Source organism: Haemorhous mexicanus, chromosome 2 (genome assembly GCF_027477595.1).
Source record: "Haemorhous mexicanus isolate bHaeMex1 chromosome 2, bHaeMex1.pri, whole genome shotgun sequence".
Lineage (NCBI taxonomy): Eukaryota > Metazoa > Chordata > Aves > Passeriformes > Fringillidae > Haemorhous > Haemorhous mexicanus.
The window spans coordinates 53,362,547-53,385,708 of NC_082342.1; the positions used below are offsets into that span (position 1 = coordinate 53,362,547).

The 23,162-nt window shown below is 43.0% G+C and overlaps 1 protein-coding gene across 4 annotated transcripts in view; it reads right to left on the reverse strand.

The window, feature by feature from the left end:
- STARD13 (StAR related lipid transfer domain containing 13) overlaps positions 1-23,162 on the reverse strand; it is a 288,208-nt gene that overhangs the window by 119,381 nt on the left and 145,665 nt on the right. Inside the window, exon 1 of one of the 4 annotated variants that reach the window (XM_059838856.1) lies at positions 22,376-22,555. The exons of the other annotated variants lie outside the window; for them this stretch is intronic. Coding sequence (XP_059694839.1) covers positions 22,376-22,499 — 124 coding nt within the window. The 5' untranslated portion in view covers positions 22,500-22,555. Of the gene's footprint in view, positions 1-22,375; positions 22,556-23,162 lie in introns of those variants that run through there. 4 annotated transcript variants of the gene reach the window in all.

Here is a 23,162-nt window from a genome sequence, read left to right on the forward strand (position 1 = left end):
CTGTTTTATCCACTATCCGTACATGGGTTTTGTAATGGGACTGAATAATCAGCTGGGAAAATATAATGATACCAAACTAGTCTGTCAGTCAAAAGAGAAATTGGTTGTAAACACTGAAGGTGTTTACTACAATATTGACTGAGAAGGCCTTAAAATTTAAGCTTTTGAAGGCTGATAAATGTACGGGACAAAAAACACCCTAAAGGCAACATCACAGTGCACAGTGATGAGATTTAATGGGGCTGTTATCTCTAAGGAAACAGGTCTTGGATAGGTTTATGAAAAGCCAATACAAGTGCTCAGTAGGAACAAAAAATAGCAAAGTTTTAAAAAATAGCAAAGGATTTAAAACTTTTTGGAAAAGTAATTGAGTGCAAACCAACAAACATGGTTATGCTATTACAAATGTCTGCTCACCATTTGGTAATTATCAGGTCTTTTCTCACAGTGGATAAAGTTGGGAACAGTAAGTGGGGGTAGGTTCAAAACGAATTAACATAAATAGTTCTCCATATATATATATAGCTGACCCCTGGAAGTCATTGTTAGAGGATACTATGGTTGCCAGAAGTTGGCAGAACTAAAAAAGGATAAAATCCTTGGAAGAAAAATTCACCAAGGGCCATTAAGCACAAAATTCCAGCTTGTGGCTCAGGACATCCTTGAACCACGTGAAAGCAGGTAGGATATACACCATGTACAAAATCACTATATGCCTTTCCCAGCATTCTGTTTTTCCAAAAATAGCTGCATCTTCCCACTGCCCAGCTGGCCATGATACTGGGTTGGTCTGACCTGTGGGCACCCCACAGGGCGTGGGGCTGCTCTGAGCAGCAGTGGCCCGTCTGTATTCTCACCTAAGCTATCCAGATGCACCACCCCACAGCTTATGTAAATGTGGGCTCCTAACAGCACACCTAGTGCAGAAATGCATCAAAATAACTGCTCGTGGTCTGTGGCTGCAGCCTGCAGAATGACAGTGTTTCCCTGGGCACAGCCTCTCTTTGCCCTTCTGTCACATTTGCTGGTGAAGTGTAAGCTGCTGGTCTGTCGGCCACAATGTCAGGCTCTGAGGATGTGACCTCTCTGTCCCTTCTCTCCCAGGGGCTTAGAAGGGACCAGGAGCTCCTGGATGGTTGGTAAGATCATTGGAAGGGGTCAGTTTTAAATGAGCCTGACTGCTAATTTAGGCATTATGTTCTCACTCTTCTTCAGTTTTTAAACATTCTTCCTCAATCAAACCACACCAGCATGTGAATAGAGACTCCATTGGCCTTAGCTGAACTCTTCACAAGCCAGGAATAACCAGCATCCCACACTGTGTAAAATCCCTAAAGACAGTGGTTCTCAACAGTAAATTAAGGAAAAAACCACAACAATTGGGTAACAGAGTTCAAAAGAGAGGAAGACATTTCAGGTGGCAGACCTCCTCTGCTAAAGTATTTGGAGAGTATTATGACAGAAATGAGCTACAAGTACTTAGTACAACTCCATATGCTAAATCTATACACAAGTTCCTGTGGGTTCACAGGAACTCTGTAATATATTTAAGTAGTGGTGGGCTTACACACATCCTAATCTCACAGTCTCACTAACAAAGTGTTTGGATAACACACTGATAATGTAAAGAAGTGTTTAGATAAACTTAGTTCCTTATAGTTATCCAAATACATTGTAAATCCCCTCACAGCCCTACTGCTGGTGTCACTCAGTCACAGACAAACATTCCTATCTGAGCTGAAGGTTCTTGCCTGTGCAGACTTCAGGTAAGGGCTTTGCTATTTATTTTCTTTTCAACAGGACTCCAGTACTATCATGATCAAATAGGCAAGAGATTAAATATTCAGGTTTTGATCTGGTTTTTAAAGAAGTTTTTCCCTCTCTCTGTGCTAGAGAACCAATGCCAAAGTTAGATTTCGTAAAAGTTTTTAAAAAGCAACAAGGCAGAACAGAGTAATTCCTGGCAACACTATTTCAAATACAGCAGCAGGGGACTGGTGTCTGGGAACATGAAATTCTCCAGGCTCCTTGAAATCAATGAATATTTGTTGCATGATTTCAGTCTCTGGCCCAGTAAGGCAGATAGACTCGATGGTTAGGGCACAGGACTTGTGGCAGTGACTTGCTGGAAGACTAGAAGACTTTAGGGAAGTTGTATAACCTGTCTCTGTACACCAATTTCCTGACTGATAACAGTAATCTTTGCCTTTCTTAACCATTTTGGTACCTTTATGTAAAAAAAAAAGGAAATACAATTTTGTAGGAATTTTCATTTTCCTTACAAGCAATATCAGTCCACCAGAGGCAGACTAAAATCTACTGTAACTGCATGAGCTAAGGAGAAAATAAAAACCCTTTAAAATGGTCTTACACCTGTAGTGGATTCCTTCAGATGAGACACTTATTGCCTAAACTTGCAGATAGCCAGAGATTTCCCAATGTGTTATTAAATGCATGTTGTCAGATCTTATCAATCCTGTGTAACAAGGATGTAGGGTTGTACATGTGGCTCTGCAGAGCAATGTGCACTAACCAATAAGCTGAGTCTGGACTCTAGGGCTGGACTGCAGCCTTGCATGCAGGGAAGTACTATGTAGGATACATATAAAGTATTTTGTTCACTCTCAGTTGGAATTCTTCCTTTTTTATTCTACAGTCCCCAGGCCATCACCACCAGGATGGCCACTAGGTACAGCACAGGCATCCCTTGGCTGGTTACTCCTCCTGGAGACCCAGAAAAGCTGGGGCTTTGGCTGATGCATGGGGGAAGTTTAGGTTACGGTGGGGGCCCTGGAGAGGGACGTCTTCTGCAGAGCCTGCTGACCTGTTCTGCCTCTCCCGTCTCCCTAATGAAGCAAACTGAATTAAGCCATGTGGCAGCCACTGTCCCTGGTGCAGTGTGGGGACATCTGGCCTGACACACGGCAGTTCTGTGCTGCTGCTGCGAGGGTGAGTGGGGGCATTGAATACAGCACAGAGCTGAGGTCTGTCCCCACAATGTCCGGGTATGGGCCTGTCCATGCCCTGCAGAACAGGGTGCACACGACGTTTTCTTCCCCTCACAAGAGCCAGAACAAAGGCCCAGTACAAAAAACTTCATGGATGAGCAGAGAATCTGGTCACTGTCCCAGCCTTAAGGCTGAGCCACCACCTCACAGCAAGTGTGACCAACACACCTGCACACTTATCTGGCTGCTTAATATCAGCCCTACTGGTGTATGATTAGCAGCCTCACAAATAAAGAAGCTGAGGGAACAGGAGAATTGCATGGATCACTTATTCCTTACCCAAAGCTAGAATTAAGCACAATCCACAGCAAGTGTTCTGTATAGCCCCATCTGTTTGGAGCAGAAAGAATGATGCCTAAAGCTTTTAATCCCAAATTATTTTTTTTTCCTATCATAAAATTTAGGAGTATAAGTTAATTTGTTAATTTGTTATTTGTAGTTATTTGTTAATTTTTTAAATTAACAAAATAATTAAAAGCCAAAAAAAATTCCCAGAATAATTACTGACAGAACTTTCACAATAAAACAGTAGTGGGACAGTTTACAATACTGATATTTATGAACTGGACAAGTCCCTGGACAGGATTTTCTGTCTTCTAGCAACCAGCTGCTCTATTCATAATATAAGCATTTCATTTTTAGATTCCATATTTCTTGCATATTTCTTTTCACTCACATTTTGCACTGTGTTAAATACACACCACGGAGCTGATGTGTCTCACTGGAGAATGCTGCAGGTGGTTGGTTTTTTTTTACAGAAACCTACCTAACTGCAGGAGCAACAGAAAGGGAAGGTCTTCCCAGAGCTCCCTTTCCAGACACAATGCTGCTCCTTCTAAAAAAGGGCAGGCAGCCTGCAGCTCTCTTTCCTTATAGCCTGACTTTGGAGAATGCTTCCAGTGTACAGGAAGGGCCAGAAAAAGCCCAGAACCTTCAGCAGTGCAGGCAAGATGAACTATTTTCCATCAAACATTCCTTCCTTCTCCTCCAGTCCCCAATACAGGTGTACTTCCTTTCTCCTCTAGCTCACACGCTCCCTTGCACACCCTCCTCCAGCAGCCACTTACCAAGATTCTTCCTCTGTTGATTCCCCTTCTGCTCGAAATATGCACACCAAGAGAGTTGGTTGATAAGTTCCATTCCAGCTTTGAATTTCTTTTTGCTCTCTCAATTACAGAGTGATGAAAATATTGCTGTCTGCTCTCATGTTTATTCTGGCATCCTATTACGTCCTTCTCACAGGCTTTCTCCCTGTCCCACTGTCTGAATATACAGTTCTGTTTCAAATCAACCTCACAGTGTTCCTCATTTGTTGTTGTCTACTTAAGGTGTTGCTCCATGTTTATGGAATGTAGTTTTACTGGAAAAATTCCTTGGCCAAAACCTTCAAAAGGAACTACTCATCTTGGGTCTATTTTCCAATGCACTTGAAAAGCTCTGACTTTCTGGGAAGGTTGGTTTCCTCAGTCTGGACATTAGACCTCTTTGAAGTATCTCAGTTGGGCAACAAAATATTGCAAAATTGAAATTGCACCTGACCTGTGAAGAAGGTTTGTCCTCTTTATGTTTCCCAATTATTTTTGCCTCTTGTTCCATCAGACTTTAACAGGCGAGTGCTGTTCTTAGCTATAAGGACATGAAATTAAGGCAAAACTGGGTCCTCAAGGAAGTTTCCAGACCATGATATTGTGGAAGTCTTTGGCCCCAAGCCAGAATTCACTGTATACCCTGTAAATGCTCAGGATTAGCACGAATGTAGCTGAGACTGGAATTGGCATTAAAGTACTTTGTATGTACTCTCTTCTTGGATTGCAAAAGAATGAAGCAGAGATTAGGGTATTTCAGTCTTTATTTTTTTCTCCTTTTATGTCCTGGGGAGCTTATGAAAAATAATATGCTCACTGGTTTCTAGTATGTTACCAAACATAATAGGTTGGATGATAAATTAAAACCAAATGGAGTTCTGAATGTTTTGCTTTCAAGCCACTAGCAAGCCTGTATTTCATTAAAAATAAACTTTGTTCCCACTTTGCTCAGACTAGTGACACAGAGGCAACTCTGACCATGACACCTGGGAATGAGATGAAAATAGCTTTCTAAAATAGCAATTGTGATGTGAGGGATTACACGTCTGCAGAATATTTCAAACGGGAAATAGTCTCACAAGCTAGGTGTAGCTCAGCTAGGAAGTGCACAGTCACATCATAAACCTCCCGTTTACTTTGCTCCTAATTGGCAGCCCTGCTAACAACATCAACAAAGAACTGTTTACTGAAACCTGGAAGCTAAGAGGTCATACCATAAACTTGTCATGTTGTTATACTCTTTCCTAGGCATTCACTAGTAGCTGTTGTGAAAAACAGGATACCTGAGCCTGATGACTTTTGTGCTGACTGAGGACACAGAAAAATAAATATTCATACATCAAATAACTACCTACTAGTTTGAAAAGTGAAACTCAGAATGCAGTTTAAAACATGCATTATGAATTCTGTACGCCTGCTGCTCCTGTTGCTTAGCCAAGCCTGTTAGGCTTCACAAGTAAAATCACGCAGCATTTATTACAATGAATTCAGAATGTCTTCTAAAGATGTGTAATTCACATTGTGTAAATCTGCCTCTCCAGAATAAACTGGAAATGGAGAAATTACGCAAGGTTCAGGTACACTGGCAGGTTACTGTCAGAACATATGCCTTTAAGCACATATACAAGTGCCACTGAAGTCTCAGGTGCCTCATCAGCTCCATCTCCTGCTTTGCTGACTTGAGCCAGAGAAGTCAGAGATGTTATGAGCTGCAATCTCTAAAATTCAACTTTTCCACTGCTAGTGGCTCACTGATTTCCATATCAAAGGCACTTACATGGCAGCTGAAGAGATGGCTTTTCCCAGTCTGTCACTGCAAGGTCTTTGGTGCTGTCACTTGGCTAGGATTATGGCAAGAAATAAGCACTACCATAGGGCATTTCATTCCTGCTGTCTCACACATCTATTTCAGGATGACAGGACTGGCTTTCAGAGGTACCTATTTCTGTCTTGACTGTAAAGAACCTGGTGTGACTAGCTCAATCCTTTTAGAAGGCATCCCCACTAGACTCCCTGCTTTCAAGTCAGGGCAGATGCTTTTCACTCAGTATATTATTTATAACATGAATCAAGATTGTGTGGATGTAGCATAAAATAGAGCCTGCATTCTGAAGACTAAAAGAAGTGTAAGTGGAAAAGGAATGAATATTTCTTTTCTCAAGTATTTCTGTCAGTTGGCACAGCTTTGTTGATTTGGCTGTTACATTCCCATTTTGGGATCCAATCCTATTCTGGAGTTCAAGTTAAAGCTATGCCCCCACAGGACTGACAGGTACATCAGCGGCTGTGTCACACAACTTGGGAAACCAGAGAAATGCCAACATGGACTGTATTCACACCTTCATTGGCAAGAAAAGTTTAAGGATGCTGTCCTTGGGATAGGAGCCTGCCTCTACTATTTCACTAGCAGGGTCTGCATAGAGAATGGCTGATAACAGTTATGTGCTAAGAAATCCAGGGAAGAATTAAATGTTAACTTCTTCCTACTCATTATTTCCTACTTATGTTATTGCTGAGTGTTCCATCCTTGCAATTGTGTGAACATGTATGTTTTAGTCAGGCATCTACTGGCAAAACTGAGATGAGGCTTCCGGTGTAAAACAATGCCGTCTATTAAAGAAGTAAATCATCAAATAAGGGTATCTATAAATAGAAAGGGTTGTAAAAACAAATAGGGGAAAGCATCTGGTTTGCAGCATCTTTGCACAATTTGCAGTAGCTAAATCTGGAGTCAATTAATGACCTGTTTATTTTCCAAAATTTCAGTAAAATGCCTTGGCAAAAACTTAATCTGTCTCTGGAGAACATCTTACTTCCTTCCATATGTTGCCCGATCTGTCACAGCAATAAACTTCTTCCCAGTTCGAAGATCCCTAATGACTGCACACCAACTGATGCTTTCCATAAAAGAAGAGATAATGGTTCCAGCCCTCTACAAGCCATGATTCTCCCTTAAGAGAAAGCAATGCAAAGGAGTACAAGCGCAAGTGAGCACCCTTTGTTACAGCCTCTACTGTGACCTAGAATCCAGAGATTTAAAACAGTTCCTACCTACAATTCATCCCAGATGTTTTATAATCCCTCTGAATTTGATAGTTTCTATAAAATGCTGCCATGCCATGATTAATGTATATGCCTTGGCTTTGTAAACACTTGTCCTGCTGTCCTTGTTTTTAAGGGTGCCTTCCAAAAAACCAGCTTAGGCCGTTTAGTAACTATGCATGTTTATGGTTTTGTATAAAACAAACCAGATGTTTCAGAGTCAATTTTATTTGGTGTTGTCTTGTCTAACCTAGATTCTGAAATTTATTTGTCCTCTATTTGAATCACATTAGGTATAGTATCTTCTGCTGTATTATACGTTGGAAATATGGATGCTCTGGTACTTTCCTCTTTCTGAAGAACTTATATAACCAACCATACTGACTTAATAGATAATCTTTTTTAAAAGAATCTACTGTTGGTTTAGAAGTTAAATGTAACAAAACAGGCTAGTCCACATGATTCGAATATTTAATAATTTAAATTTATACTGCATTTAAGTGCTCTGCTGCAATCAGACCATAATCAAATTATGTTTGGTTCTGAAACAAAAGCACTTGGAGCTGTTAGGGATAGGCAGAGACTGCAAATGTAATTACAAAAATACTTATCTGCCAACCTGATATAAAACTATGTTTCTGATTCTCAGTGGACTAATGTTTCTTAATGTTCAGGAGTGATGGAATGGGTCAAGTCGGGATGATGAGTGGGTCAAGCCATCCTTACATCAGAATTCAGGGTGTTTCTGATGATTTCAGAGAAGTCAAAGTGACTGGCAGGAAAACAAATGATCCAAATCTTTAGCTGATAATGAAGCTGTAAAAGTTTCTTCCCAGGAAAGAAACTGGGCAAGTCCCAAACAGCTCACCATGTGGCAGAAATTCATGTAGAGGTTCTATGTATGTATGTATGTTTGGTTATGCACATTAAGGGTCAGTACTGACATTCTGAATTTTCACTGTGTCTTTTTGGTAATACAATTTCCCAGTTTATTCAAAAGAAGCTGGTGGGCTCAATGCTGTCATGGGGCTTGAAAATTCTCAACCGAGAAAAGTAAGATAATATATGGTAAAAGTAAGTGAATTAATAAATTATGCAGAAAAGAGGAATCAGTTGTCATTTTTACCTTCCTATGATATCAGAAATACAGTGAGACTGAATAAAAGTTTAAATCTACAAATTAATGTTTAACAATTGAAGAGAAGTGTGTACTACACATTGGTTTTACTCTCAAGTACTGAGAGCAATGACTGAGTCACTAGTTATACTGTTACCCAGCAGGCCACCACCCATCATTTTTCTTTAACTACCAACTCCTCTAGCAGCTGAGCTATATATTGGATAATTACTTTCTGCTACTTTGCTTAGTGAGCTTTCTGAAAACGAACATTTGCCTTCTCTCAGATGGTGACTTCCACAAAAGGAAGTGGTGCTGACCTTTGCTGAAAATCCTCACTTCATCACCAATATACAAACACCCTATTCCTTGTGACTGGGGCAGGGGCCGGGAGCAGAGGATTTAACTCAGTGTAAGTGAAACAAGGAACCTTAAGCCTCCAGAGCCCACACCTAGCATGACAGCAGCTGGCCACAAATACAAAACAAGCCCTTAGGGAGCCCTGGTGAGCAGGGTGTGGCACAGCAGTGCGCAGGAAGGCTGCTGAGGCAGTGCCAGCCCAGCCAGGGAGCAGTGGCATCCACCTGGCAGAAAGCCACGGCCTCGCTCAGCTCCACACCCGGCACGGCTGGCACAGCCGCCCAGACAGCTCGGGCAGGGACACGCTGCCACTACTGGGTGGCACCTGCAGGGTGAGCCCTGCTCTGGGAGGGTGCCCAGGCAGAGGAACTTCTCTGCTTAATGGCAGGATGAGGGGATCAACATCCCACCTGAGCTGTATCTCACTGATACCCACAGCACGGGCAACAAACAGGAGCAGCTGGAAGCCATTGTGCAGCAGGAAAACTATGACACAGTTGCCATCACAGGGATGTGGGGATGATTCAAACAACTGGAGTGCTGTGGTGAGTAGCTACAGACCCTCCAGAAAGGACAGGGGAGGAAAGAGTGGTGGTGGGATAGCTTTGTAGGTTGGAGAGAATTTTGATTATCCAGAACTTGATGACAGTGATGATTGGGTTGAGTGGGCATAGGTAAGAATCAGGGAGAAGACCAAGAAGGCAGATATCCTAGTGGGACTCTGCTGTAGACCACCCAAACAGGATGAAGAGTCAAACAAAATATTCTGTAAGCAGCTGAGAAAAGTCTCACAATCACTAGTCCTTGCTCTCATGGGAGACTTCTGCTCACCAGACATCTGGGAACGAAAGAATCTGGCACCTGCCATTATTAAACTTCATACTGTTGGTGATTGCCCAGCCCTCTATCAAAATACCTTGGCAAGGCCTCTGCCTTTGAGGAAGTCAACAACTCCTCCCAGTTTAGCATCATCAGCAAACATAGTATACCTTCTGCCGAGGTGCTGACCATGCCCTGGCCAGGTGACGATGACAACGGGGGCACGACAGATCCCCCCTCACAAGCTCCGCCAATCCCAGCTACCAGCAGTGGTTCGGCGCAGGAACAAAAAGGCAGCAGCACGGGTCTTGGGGTGAAGCTGGGGTGACTTTATTGCATGGCCAGCACCCAAGACCAAGACTTGGGGCCAACAAGAGCTTTTATAACTTCACTCGGGAGGAAGGGTTTAGGGTATCGAACTAATAGGAGCATGGTTGGGGAGGGGTTGAAGGAGGGACATTTTACACTTGAACCAATAAGGGAGCAATAGGGAGGGACATAACTTGGGTAAACCAATAGGGCTCTAAAAGACACAGGATAGACAGGGAATTTTCCAGAAGAGACGGCAGTTTCGGGAGAGGATTGACACTCAGTGGGGGGGGTGGGGGGGGGAAGCAAGGAGGATTCTGGGGAAAAAGGGCAGGGATAGGAGGGGTTGACAACTGCAAAGGCTGGGGAATAAAACTTGGTAGGGCATGGCTGGGTGACAGAAAGATTGACACCTAGCTGAACTGAATAACAATGAGGGAGTAGGTCTAATTTTAGAAACACAAGATAAAAAATGAGGAGCCTATGCCGCTCCAAAGACAGGGAGAGGACAATACAGGGGGATTACAAAACTACAAATTAAACAGGGAATAAAACCACAAATTAAGCAGTGAACCTGCCAAACAAAGAAAACGCACTACAACAACCTTCAAGTTCAGCATCCAAGCTCTTTATGAAGACATTGAAGACCACTGGTCTCTCTATCTTTTATTGTATTCAGGGAAAAACATAGTGACAAAGGATGAGGAAAAGGCTGCAGTACTTAATCCCTTCTTTGCCTCAGGTATTAAAGAGTAAAACCAGTTGTTCATGGAGTACTGAGCTCCCTAAACTGAAAGACTGGGACAGGGAGCAGAATAAAGCCCTCATAATCCCAGGGGAAATGGTCAGGAACCACTTAGATACACCCAAGTCTATGGGACCGGATAGCATCCACACAAAAGTACTGAGCCCAAAGTTCTCACCGAATCACTTTCCATCATTTACCAGCAACTCTGGCCAAGTGGGTAGGTCCCAGTTGACTGGAAATTAGCCAATGTGACACCCATTTAAAAGGTCAGAAGGAGGATCCAGGGAACTACAGTTCTACCTCGGTGTCAGGGAAGGTCATGGAGCAGACCCTCTTGAGTGCTGTCATGTGGCATGTGCAGGATCACCAGGGGATCAGGCCCAGCCAGGAGGTGTTTGTGAAAGGCAGGTTCTGCTTGACCAGCCTGATCACCTTCTGTAACAAGGTGACCCACTTAGCAGATGTGGGAAAGGCTGTGGATGATGTCTACCTGGACTTCAGTAAAGCCTTTCAAACCTTTTCCCACAGCGTTCTTCTAGAAACACTGGCTGCTTATGGCTTGGACAAGTGCACTCTTTGCTGGATAAAAAACTGGCTGGATGTCTGGCCCCAGAGAGTGGTGGAGAATGGAGCCCCATCCAGCTGGTGCCTGGTCACCAGTGGTGCTCTCCAGGGCTTAGTATTGGGGCCAGTTCTTAATATCTTTATTGACCATGTGGGCAAGGGGATTGAGTGCACCCTCAGTCAGTTGCAGGTGAGGCCAAGCTGGGTGGGAGTGTTGATCTTCTGGAGGGCAGGAAGGCTCTGCAGAGGGATCTGGACAGAATGGGTTGAAGGGCTGAGGCCAGTTGTGTGAGGTTCAACAAGGAGAAGGGCAGTGCCCTGCACTCGGGTCACAACAACCCCATGCAGCAATACAGGCTGGGGGCAGAGTGGCTGGGAAGTTGCCTGGTGGAAAAGGACCTGGGGGTGCTGGAAAACAGCAGCAGGACATGATCCAGAACGTGCCCAGGTGGCCAAGAAGGCCAATGGCCAGGAGTGTTTGTGCCCGCATACTCAGCACTGGTGAGGCCACACCTCCAATCCTGTATCCAGTTCTGGGCACCTCACTACAAGAAGGACATTGAGGGGCTGGAGTGTGTCCAGCGAAGGGAGACAGAGCAGGGGAAGGGTCTGGAGTGCAAGGCCTATGACGAGCAGCTGAGGGAGCTGGGGGTGCTCAGCCTGGAGAAAAGGAGGCTCAGGGGAGATCTTACCACTCTCCACAACTACCTGAAAGGAGGATGTAGTAAGATGGGGATTGGACTCCTCTTCCAAGTGATAGAACAAGAGAGAACAGCCTCAAAACACACTAGGGGAGTTTTAGATTGGGTATTAGGAAAAATTTCTTCACCAACAGGGTTGTTAGGCAGGAGGCTGCCCAGGGAAGTAGTGGAGTCACTATCTCTGGAGGTATTAAAAAGATGTGTTGGTGGCACTGAGGGACATGGTTTAGTGGTGGACTTGGCAGTGCTGGGTTAATGCTTGGACTTGATGATCTTAAAGGTCTTTTCTAGTCTAAATGATTCTTTATTTATAATTTAAAACTTTTATTGAACCAAGGCAATCTTTTGGGAGTGTTTTTAAACACTACTTCCTAACTTTCAAATGAGTATCATATGCATAATGAAATTACAATATTTTAATGTTACTCTTTAGTTTTGCGCTTTGAGATAGATGGTTACATATTTGTTTCTGAAGTAACATTTGCAAGTTGGGATTGTAGCAAAATATTTGCTAAAAAAGAGTGTGAATAGTTCACAGACTTGTCAGAATCCATCTGTTTGTGTCTATTAATGGGTACATTCCCAGCTGTGGTCTTTCTAATGTAATAAATAAAAAGTTTCTTTCTTACTATAAATCCAGTGGCTGAAATCTCCTTGTAAAATTGATTTATTTCAATAAAAATCTGTACTTATGTTAAAGACACCTCTTAAAATGAGCATGACCATGAGATGCCATTTGCATATCATTTCAGCAGCCATCTGACACATAAACGACTCAGACTTAAATCATTAACTACAGCATGTTTCTGTTTAAGCTGTGGAAGAGCATGCCATTTAGATCAGGGTGAAAGGGACAGGGATGGGAAAACACAGGTGTATTTAGCAGAGGAATAAGAGGCACATCCAAAATAATCTAAAGGTTAGGACAAATGCTTAGTCCTCATTCCTTCATGCAATGAATCCAACACAAATTTACACAGGTATGCAACACACTTTAGAGAAGTCCAAGCTATGAACCAATGCAGGAGGTTCCTAAATCTTTAGGAACCCTTTTTTGTAATGCTGTGTGTAATTTTTCTGTATTTTGACTGAGAGTAGTTACATTTCTAACTTTGGTTTTGATTTATCTCTTTCACCATTCTCTTAAGCTATCCTTATGCAGCTACCTTACCCTTATCCTATGCAGCTACCCTACATTTCTTCATAAATTGCAGCAACAGAAGACCATACACAAAGACATTTCAAACTAATTTTTGCTCAAATTCAGACAGACCCACACATGATCTAAGGTACATTTGAACTATGCTACTATCTGAGGCAATATCCCTTTAAATTCTTTCTATAACAAAACCAATACTCTACTTTTGTGGCTGTCTTTTAAAGTGGTTCTGCATTAAATGACCTGTGAAGGTTCAGTGCCCTTCTGCATCATCATGGCCTGGAAAACCAGTCCTCCCCATAAAAAATTCCTTGGTTTATTGAAGCACCAGTGCCATTCATGTAGCTCAGGCAACAGAAGAAATTAATTATCCCCACATTATTTTACATCTGTGACAAGTAAAATTTGTGAAGTATTTATAAAATGAAGCAAGCTATTTTGAAGTTAATGAACTTTTCCTGCTGGTAAAGAAACAACTATGGTTTAATTCATAGCGTTTTGAAATAGATTATGAATCAAATTCTTACAGCTTAAAGAAAACCAACATTAATAAGTTCAAGTGCCTTCTCTTCCATTGTACTCTAGCATGTTGCTGGATCTGTAAAAATGATTTCTGTAAAAAAGGTTTTATAGAAAATCTTTTCTATATACTTACTGTTCAACAGCAACAAAGAAAGAAATCAGTATCTCTATGAAATGGTCCGTTGAAATGCAATTCACTCTGGTGATTATATACAGCAGAATATGTTTAGTTTTGATCACCATGCTAGGTGAAAGCATCTTATTCTTTAATTCTTCTATTTCTTTCTTTTCTACTTCTACATTGCTAGGGGTCCTGCTGCAAAAGCTCAGGAAGTGAGGCTCCTGGGTGGCACTCTACCCCGGAGGACAGAGGATGCCTTGAATATTGCACTACCTTAATAAAGCCAGCTGTTGTGTCTGATGCTGAGTGACGCAGGAAGGGTTCGCACACTAATGGACATTACTGTATGTAAATTACTGCCCTCTACTGGAATGACAGGCAGAGTGTTTCACGTGAAATGGATGGCTTGTAAGGTAATTCCATTGACTGTTGAAGCCTGGTGTTTTATGGAACCTGGGCAATGGATTCCGGGTGTTCCCGATCCCTTCTTGGAGCATAGCTGTTGGCTGCACATGTATCTGTGTGCATTCAGCCTTTGCTTATTGGCAGTACAAGGTGCACCAGGTTGGTCTGTCAAAATATTTTCCTTTTTTAACTGTAAACAGGATGTGCAAAGGAGCTACAGAAATGCACTTCTCTTGTGAACGCCCTAATGTCAGTCAGCCTTCTACCCTGTCATATTTTTAAGCCTGTAATAATCAAAAGAAAATATCACAAATTCTTAATTAATTGAAAATAATATTCCCAACCCAAATTTTCAAGAATCACAAGACAAGCACCACTTCTTTAAAATCATTAGGTTAGCTTGAAACTGACATTTTACAAAATGAAGTTTTTTCTTGGCTCTTCATACTCTGAAGTTCACATTTTCTTTTTAAATTTGCTAGGCAAATGTGCTTAAGTAAAAGTGAAAGCTGGTTTTCTCAATAAATTGCAACTCAAGAAGATGATTTTTAAAGGAGTTATGATATATAGCAGCACAAGATTTGGCCATGGTATGACAGAAAAAGCAAAGAAATAAGGAAGAGCAATAAAGAACATCTGTCTCTCAAGAAATCCAAGAAGTACAAAATATAAGAAGACAAATGTGAGTCAAAGCACTGCTGTGAAACAAGGTCAATGCCTGGCAAGTATTGTACAAAATCAAACTGTTAAATCATCTAAGTTCTCAGAATCCCTAGAAATATGACAATATCAGACATTTCGAAGGGTTTTTTTCATTAAAGCAGAAAGACAAAATTCAGAATTGGGACTTCCTGATTCCTGAAACTAAACACCACATCCTACTGTAGCTGAGAAAGCAGATGAATAGGAGTCCAGTCTCCGGTGCCTTCCTGCACATTTCAGAATTTGCTGGCCAGCCACCAGTAGACTATTGATGTTCACTAGGCAGCTGAAAGTTTATTGTGGATATAAATGTTCCATATAAATGTTCTGGCATAGTTATTATTATATATAAAGTCATTTGCACAGGGATATGGAAGCAGCCTATAGGATTGCAGTCATATGAATAAATACAAAAACACCTAGTAGGAAATAACTGAGAGGATACATTATTTAATATGCCAAGACTGATATACAGGAGCAATCTCGGAATGTAAAAGCATCATCACTGTTCAATGTCAGACAAATAAATTAAGTATTTTTAGCAGTCTACATAAGCTCCCATATATCTTAGAAAAATATGAGCACCAAAAACTGCACCTATCTAAACGTACATGAACTTAAACAGTATTGTGTTATATACTATGAACTGTTTCCAATATTTGGTCTGCAAACATCAGGATAAGTACAGTGTTTACAGGAATACTCCATGAAGTCACAGTGTAGAGAACTGACAAGGCAGCAGCCTTTTTCTTGTCACATATAAGCCTCTGCAGATGGAATGAGCTGAGGCCACGTATATGTGCAAAGAAATATTTGTTTACTGAGAACTGAAAGAACCTTGTGAATGCTCAAGGAACCACAGAAAGACAGTAGGAAAAAAAACCAAACCCCAAAAACCCAACAAAAACAAATCAAAACCCAAACCAAACAAAAAACTGTACTACAAAAAGGACTGATGTAATAACTCTCTAGGAAAAAGAAGTGTATTTTCTAAAGATTAATGTGTCACTGAAATCTGTGGACAGACAAGCTCCAGGAAGAGGGAGACCTGTCAAGAACATTTTTTAAATCTTTCAAATAGAAACTGACTGATTCAAATGGTATCCAGTTCTATTGCCAGCACTGATTCCCCATTTTATCAGCTGAGATTGGTATCTCTTACTGTCAGGAAATTAAGTAATCAAAATTGAATTTCTTTTAGGAAAATAATCACTGATACAACTCTCTCTGATGAAAGCAGTACCCATTCAAATACAAAATCTGTGTATTAAATGTAAAACCAGAAGATGAATGCTGTTGTCATCCTAAGAACCTCTCCATGATCACTCCAAATCTTACATGGCAAATTGCAGCAGAGCCACAGGAACAAGTATGAGAAAAATACATTTTTCTCTGGATTTTGAGACAGTGGGGAGTCCTCCATCACCCCCCCCCCCCCCTTTCACAGTCTCATGCTGATACAGAAATACTTGGCAGGTCAAGCATATTGGTATTTTTGTAATTGTACTTCTGGAATTAACTTCTTGTTGCTGAGGGTCATGAGAGCCTGGCAGCACCAGAACTAACAATGGTGGTATTTTGCCACCACTGCCCCCTTTTCAGATTCAAACCACTGGCCTTCAAGGAGTGCCTGGGGAAGGAGATGGAACTTACAGGATATTGACATAACCCATAAAACACAGGTGCAAAGAAAAGCCTCTTCAGACTTTAATTAAAATAATCAAAAAACCCTACTCACATTAATAGAGAATATACGGCACAATTAATTTAATTTATGAGATCAATGACTACTTTTTTGGCTACTACATTTTCTTTAGGACTGAGAGCAGAAAATTTCCTGGCATGCCTGGCCAAATGAATCACTCATAAGTCACTTTCTTTCTTCCCTAAAGCACTCCATCATGAATAAAGAATGTCTTTCATAACTTTTCTCCTTGACAAAGGACACTCTTTTCCCACTGATGGGGCTGGGTTAGGGAGGAATTTACACACATACATCTTATCAACATACATGAGAATCAGTATCTTGTACTCTCCAGTGCACTGGTGGGGACACAGACTGCAACATCTCTACTTTGCTTTCTAAAAATGTTATGTGCATGATTTTAAAATAGAACATAAAAGTATGCCCTACCAAATACCACATTTTTCACACATGCATCTCCCACACTCCTTAATTAAAACTGATCTTCTAAAATTATTTTATTTAAAAAAATCCACTTGTTTCATGAGTGGCTTTAAGGTAGATTAATCTGCTACATTTGCACAAAGGTCTTAATTCAGAATAAATTTCACTTATGTAATAATACCAAGATGCAGCAGACTCAATGTTGGTCCCATACTGGGACACCTGCCTTTGCTCAGGGGTTCTCAGAGGACCTGGAAGCCTGGTAAATGAATTTCCTTTGGCGTTTCCAGTGACTTCACTCCTAAATAAACTTCAGCTTTGCAGAATAAAAACTTCATAAACAAGTTCTTGAAAATTTTTCATTTTAAATGAAAACGAAAAACTATGAGAAAGCTATAGATTTGATGGTTCTTTAATTAGGCTGCAGAAACAGCTGCTCTTGTCTCCATACTGGCATGACAGAAAACTGCTAAAATTCACACCGTTCTGGTTGTGACCACTAGTTTTAGTTTTTTAAAACCCACTTTTCATTTCTGTATTCCCCAAGATCAAGAGATCAGCAGGTGCCAAGGAGCACCAAGCTGCCTGAGGTGCAATTACAAACTTAGGCTTATTCATTTGCACCCAATAAAACCACAGTAACCCACAAACCAACCACAAATGACTTTCGAGAGGAGCGGGTGCATTGCTTTGTCATCTTTGCCACATGCTGAATGTGACAGTTACTTTCTGCTGGGCAAATTATTCTCCATTTTCTACTTACAACCGATAATGTGCAGTTTCATCTCTGATATCAATGTATTTCAGTCATATTTGAAGAGACACTTGTAGCTGCTAATCAATTTATAAGGTCCTCCTGAACAGTTAAGGACACCTAAGAGTAGGACTTTTGAACCTTTCCATTTAAAGGTGTTAATTTTGGCTTCTTTAGACTTCTTAGTGATTTTCTTTTACTCACAAGCCTGCCTCATTCCTGTTTCAGTTTTGCAGCTTCAGGTAATAAATTTCTAAGAAAAAAATTAGTCCATGATATGTTGTCCCACCAAACATTTTCATTCTACTTCATTTGAGATATTAAGTGCTTCATCCTTTGGAAAAAAGCCCTGCAACCTCACAGGGGAAGTTCAAGAGTCAGTTTAGCACTGGTGGCTGAAATATCTGTCCAAAATTGGACAAGTTAAAACAGTTTGAAATGTCAGTCTGAGCAAACCACTGGAGGTGTGGTGGAAAACTTGATCCCAAATTCCTTTTACTCAAAGCACAGCCAAGCCAAAATAAAGAGTGGGAGCATCTGAAACTGGTCCCCCAAACCACCCTAGGCAGTTGCTTCTGGAGAGCTCTGTGGCTGAGTATGAGTTGGAACAGTGCTCAAGGGTGCCCTGTCTGACAGGGCAATTGCAGCAGGCAGCGGAGACGATGTCAATGGAGAGATGAGAGAAATTTTGTACCAGAAGAGCTAGAGGAGATCAAGTAGGGATTTAATCTCTTAGAGAACACAGAACATACAAAGGATTGTGAGACATGAAGCTCAGGTGAGAAGAGATTTGTCAGAAAGACTGAGGGTGTATCTATGCCACAGACACAGTGGAGGCAGCCTTACAGAGAAGAAATCCTGACAGCAATCTGTGTAGATTGCTAAATAACAGCTAAAAGCTGAACTTCATGAACTAGAAGCAAAGCTTTCTCTTATCAGAAGAATGCTATGATCAAAAAATTTATTTTGCAAACTTTAGTAAGTCTCAAAATTGAAGTAATCTGCTAAATTCTAACTCAGCCCTCTTTCTACTAGGTAGTAAGACAAAGTCTCATCTTCATCTGCACATGCACTTTCCAAGGATCCTATCTGATGATGGGGTATGGTCATGTATCAGCCCTACTGAAGCTCATGCAGGAGGGAGACAGAAAACCCCAGGTTTCTGACACTATGACAAGTAAGTCTTGCCCCTGTGACAGAGCACCTTCCATTCTTTATTTTACACCAAGTCACTTGAAAGAAAATCTGACCAGACCACCAGAAACTGCAAATTATTCATTCCCCCAGTGCAGTACAGTTAGACCCCAAATGCTGATTTGCTCAAAATGTTGTGCAACAGCAGCTACTGAGAGTCATAATTTGAATACTAAAGTAGATAATTCAAGTTCTAACTCTCAAGAGTTAATATTCCTGGGGTTCAGTCTCACTTTGCCTCTTGCTTCTATCTGTAAAATGGGAACAAGTAACAACTAGGAACAACTGAAACATTAATGGCATGACATATGCAAGCACCAGGCTCATGAACACCTGAGGGAATTTATAATTCTGTGCTTAGTCCAGTATTTCAGAAAGCTGCAGTACAGAAGGCTCTAAGTTAAGAGATTCAGCAACAGGGATCATCACTTTCTGCAGTAAATGAGGCTGAAAAACTGTGAGCAACAAAAAGGATGAGGTGATCATGTCAGTCAGTCATGCCAGTCACGACAATCCTACCCTATGAGGGGGCTGTGCAATACAGACACAGGGATCCTTAACTCTGGTGTTTCCTGACTTCAAAGTACTGAATTTAAAAACTAAATTATAATTTAATTTTATTTTAGTGTATAGTAACTGAAAGAATGCCAGATAGAAGGTGGTACTTTCCCCTTACATTCAAGGAATGTAAGAACTGCAACTTGTGTTTTACTGTAACAGGTGATCATGATTTGAACAGGGATCTCAGAATTACTTTAGGTGATCACTGCAGGAGGATCAGCTAAATACCTAAGTCAAATTCCTTAAACAATGGTTTTCAATAATGGCAAAGTAGTTCAGGATTACATTAAACCAAAAGTATTTTAAACAACCTTTCAGGTGAATAGGCTCCCACAGGGAGTTAAAATTTTGGTACATTTCCCATTCAGTTTGTCAATTCCAAATTAAACCATAAGCATAGTGGAAACAGTGTAAAGTACCTCTGCAAAACTTACAAAAAGCACAAAAAAACCCTGAGGGTGCAATTTTTGGCACTGTAGAGGGTACACCCATTGTTTGAAAAACAAATCCCAGTCAGTGAATCAGAAAAAGTGACTAAGAGCTGCTGGGCAAAACAAATCTGTCCTGAATAAGAGACAGTACGGAGCAGCCCTGTCCAGGAGCATGCCAGGAGCCAGGCTGCTGCTCATCACCTCTGCTGTAAAAGATGAGGGAGAGAAGGAAGGAAGGAGCACACTGTAGCAGTCTTTTTATGCACAACCTACTTTTCCACAGCAACACAGCCATGCTCCCTGCCTCTTTGGGAGCACCTGAGTCAAAATTCAGCCCTCTCCTTGCTCTAGACAGGATTCAGCTCCTTTCTCCAGCTCACATCCCTGATGCCCAACAGTGTCCTGCTGCCCTTTGCTCCAGCCTGGATGCCAGGGCAGAAACTCTTCCCAAGGAGCACTGTGGAAAGCCCTGAGCAACCTGCTCTGCTCCCAGTGCTGATCCTGCTCTGAGCTGGAGGCTATACTGGAGAATTCCCAACACCTCATCCAACCCTAAGGGTTATATCATTTTAATGAGTTACAAAAATGTGCTTGCTTTCTTTACAGGTGTATCTTGGGCAACTGGTGTCCTGACTCTTAACAAATAGATAAAAGACTAAAGCAAACCAAAAGAGTAACGAAGAGGACACCTACTAGGCACTAGTAAGTGCCAGCAAATGTGTCATCATAGCAAGGATTTAATCACAAGTTTTTATTTGGCTTGACAGTTGGAATATGACAGCACACTAATGATTAAAATTGCATTTTGTTTTGAGCATTGATTTTGAACACTGGTTACCAGTTACACTGCTGCTCTGTCAGTCAGAGCTGAACTACAATGCCAGCTTTGAGGAAAAAGACGGAACTTGTTCAACTATCTACCTGGTTGGGATCAGATCTATTGCAATGGGGAAGAAGCAGGGCTGGCAACCAGAAAATAGTTGATACATTGAAATTTAAGGCAGCTTAAATTTCCTGCCTTCTCATTAACAAAAGTTGGAAGAAGAGGCCAAGGAATATACACTGCAGCTACGCAGGTCAACACAACAAACAAATCTAAAAACAAGGACAAAAATGCCAGAGACAGAAAAGCAATAGAACAAGAGGACATATCTGGCATCAACAGACATTTGTACACATTTCATTATGTCGTCAGATAAGTAATTTAATTAAATGGCAAGTGTACCAGTGTCTTACCAGAGTATTATGAATAGCACTTAAATTATGGCAGTGCATAAACCCAGGACATTAGTATTCTATCCACCTTAAATAAAAAGTTTTGACTCCATCAATTTTAATACCCAGTTGCTTCAAGAAGTTGGCTACAGTATCATGGCAGCCTGCCCAGGTTCTTTGCTCAATCAAGCAATAGTTGTCTTTGACCAAAAAAGAAAAAAATAGCCAACAGTATCCTTGCTGAATGTCTGCTGGCTTCTGCTATCAATATAAGAATAAGGGAATTAAAAGAAAATCAAAACATTAAAAGTTTAGTATTTTGGTTAACCATAATATTACAAAATTACTCGTTTTAGTACTTCATTATTGAAGCTATCCAGTTTAGATAAATTTTTCAAAAAAACTGCTATGCAATTTTTATATATTACTTTAATTGTATGTACATAACAACTAATGTGCTGTGGGCAGCGTCAGAAAACCTGCATCATTTACCTCTGTATTATACAATACAGCATGTCACAGTGCCCTAGGCAAGGTCACCAAACTCCTAACAATGCTGTAGGATGTGACAGAGGAATCCATCTTTACAAATTAGACTTCATTATACATGATCCTGCTCATAAATCTTGATGTATCGTTTTCTAGTAGAATAACTCTACTTTGCACTTCCATGTACCTGTACTAGATATTCTAATCTAGATCTTCTAATTCACAGAGTATTTTACAAATACACACTGGGTGTATGCTTACGTGCATAAAGCAACTGTGCTGCTACAATAGCAGTGCTTTAAATGAGACCCGACCTCCTGGAGCACCTGCCCTGCTCTGTGTCCTTCTGGACCCCACCTGGGAATGGAAAAGCTGCAGGAGGCCGGTTTTCCAGACCAGGTAGGTGACCCGAAGCTATAGAAGCATGTGAAATGAAACAGACCATTTTTCTTTGAGAGTTGAAGTCCTTCTCACATGCAAACCCTATGAGGAACCAACCCGGTTGGTTAGACTTAGGAAAGTGATCGGAGGAGCAGGTGAGCTTGCTTCCCGGAGGCAAAGCCAACCCTCTTCATTTCGGAGACGCTCAGAAGGTGCCTCAGACACGGAGCGACGGGGACGCTCAGCCCCGAGCCCGACCGCGTGTGTGAGCAGCCCCGCGCTGCCCGCCGGCACCCGGGCAGGTGCCGCCTGCAGGGGCAGGGGCTGCGACCTGCCTGCCCCGGCTCCTGCCCGCAGCCCACCGCGTTCCTGCCGGGAGCTCCCCGTCCCGCCCGGGCCGAAGCAGCGGGGTCTCGCCGCTCCGGCAGCGGAGATGGTGCCCCCCGGACGTGCCCCTGGAGCGGGACCCCTCCGCGCCGCTGGGGCCGGGACGTCCCCCGGGGCGTCCCCTCGGGCGGCCGCGGGCAGGTAGCGGCGGCCGCGGCGCGGTGGGGACTGACCTGCGAGCCGCCGCTCACGGACATTCCTCCACAGCAAGTCCCAGGCTTTGGCGGTGGAGTCCCGCAGCTGCTCGCTCAGCGACCTCCGGAGCTGCGCCTTGGCCGGGCGGCGCTGGCTGCTCATCCTCGGCGGCTCCGCATGCCGCCCCGGGCAGCCCCGCTCAGCGCCCGCGGCCGCTCTCCTCGCCGGGGACGGGCGGCGGCGCCCACATGGGGCCGCGGGGCAGCCCCGCCGCGCCGCAGCCGCGTCACCGCCGCCCCGGGCGGGCGGCCCTTCCTTCACCTGAGCGCCGCCCGCCCCGGCCCCCGGGGCAGCGTTCCCGCCGCCAGCCTCCCTCCCTCCCTCCCTCAGCGCCCCGTCCCGCGCCCGCCGCTCTCCGCCCTCCTTTCCTCCCCCGCGCTGCGGCCCCCGCGGGGCGGGGAAGGTGCCCCGGGCTCCGGTCCTGCTCCTGCCCTGACCGGGACCCCGCGCCCTCGGGGACCACCGACGGCCCGGGACCCCGCACGTCCCGCGGCCCCGCGCCTAAATTCCTTGACCCCGCTTGTGCCCGTGGGCCTCATTTGGGAACTGTCCGGCCAAGCCCCGGCGGCTGCCCTGCTGTCAGCTCTGGCTGCCGCCTCTGAGATCCCTGGACAGCGACCGGGAGCTGCTCGCCACCACCCCAGCCTTGCCGCCCCAGCGCTGCGAACAGGCGGCGTCCGCTGCTCCGGGGAGAGGTCACCCGCCACGAGGTGACAGAAAATCTGGCTGGCAACGGGCTGCCTTTTTCACGGGAGGCTGTAATAG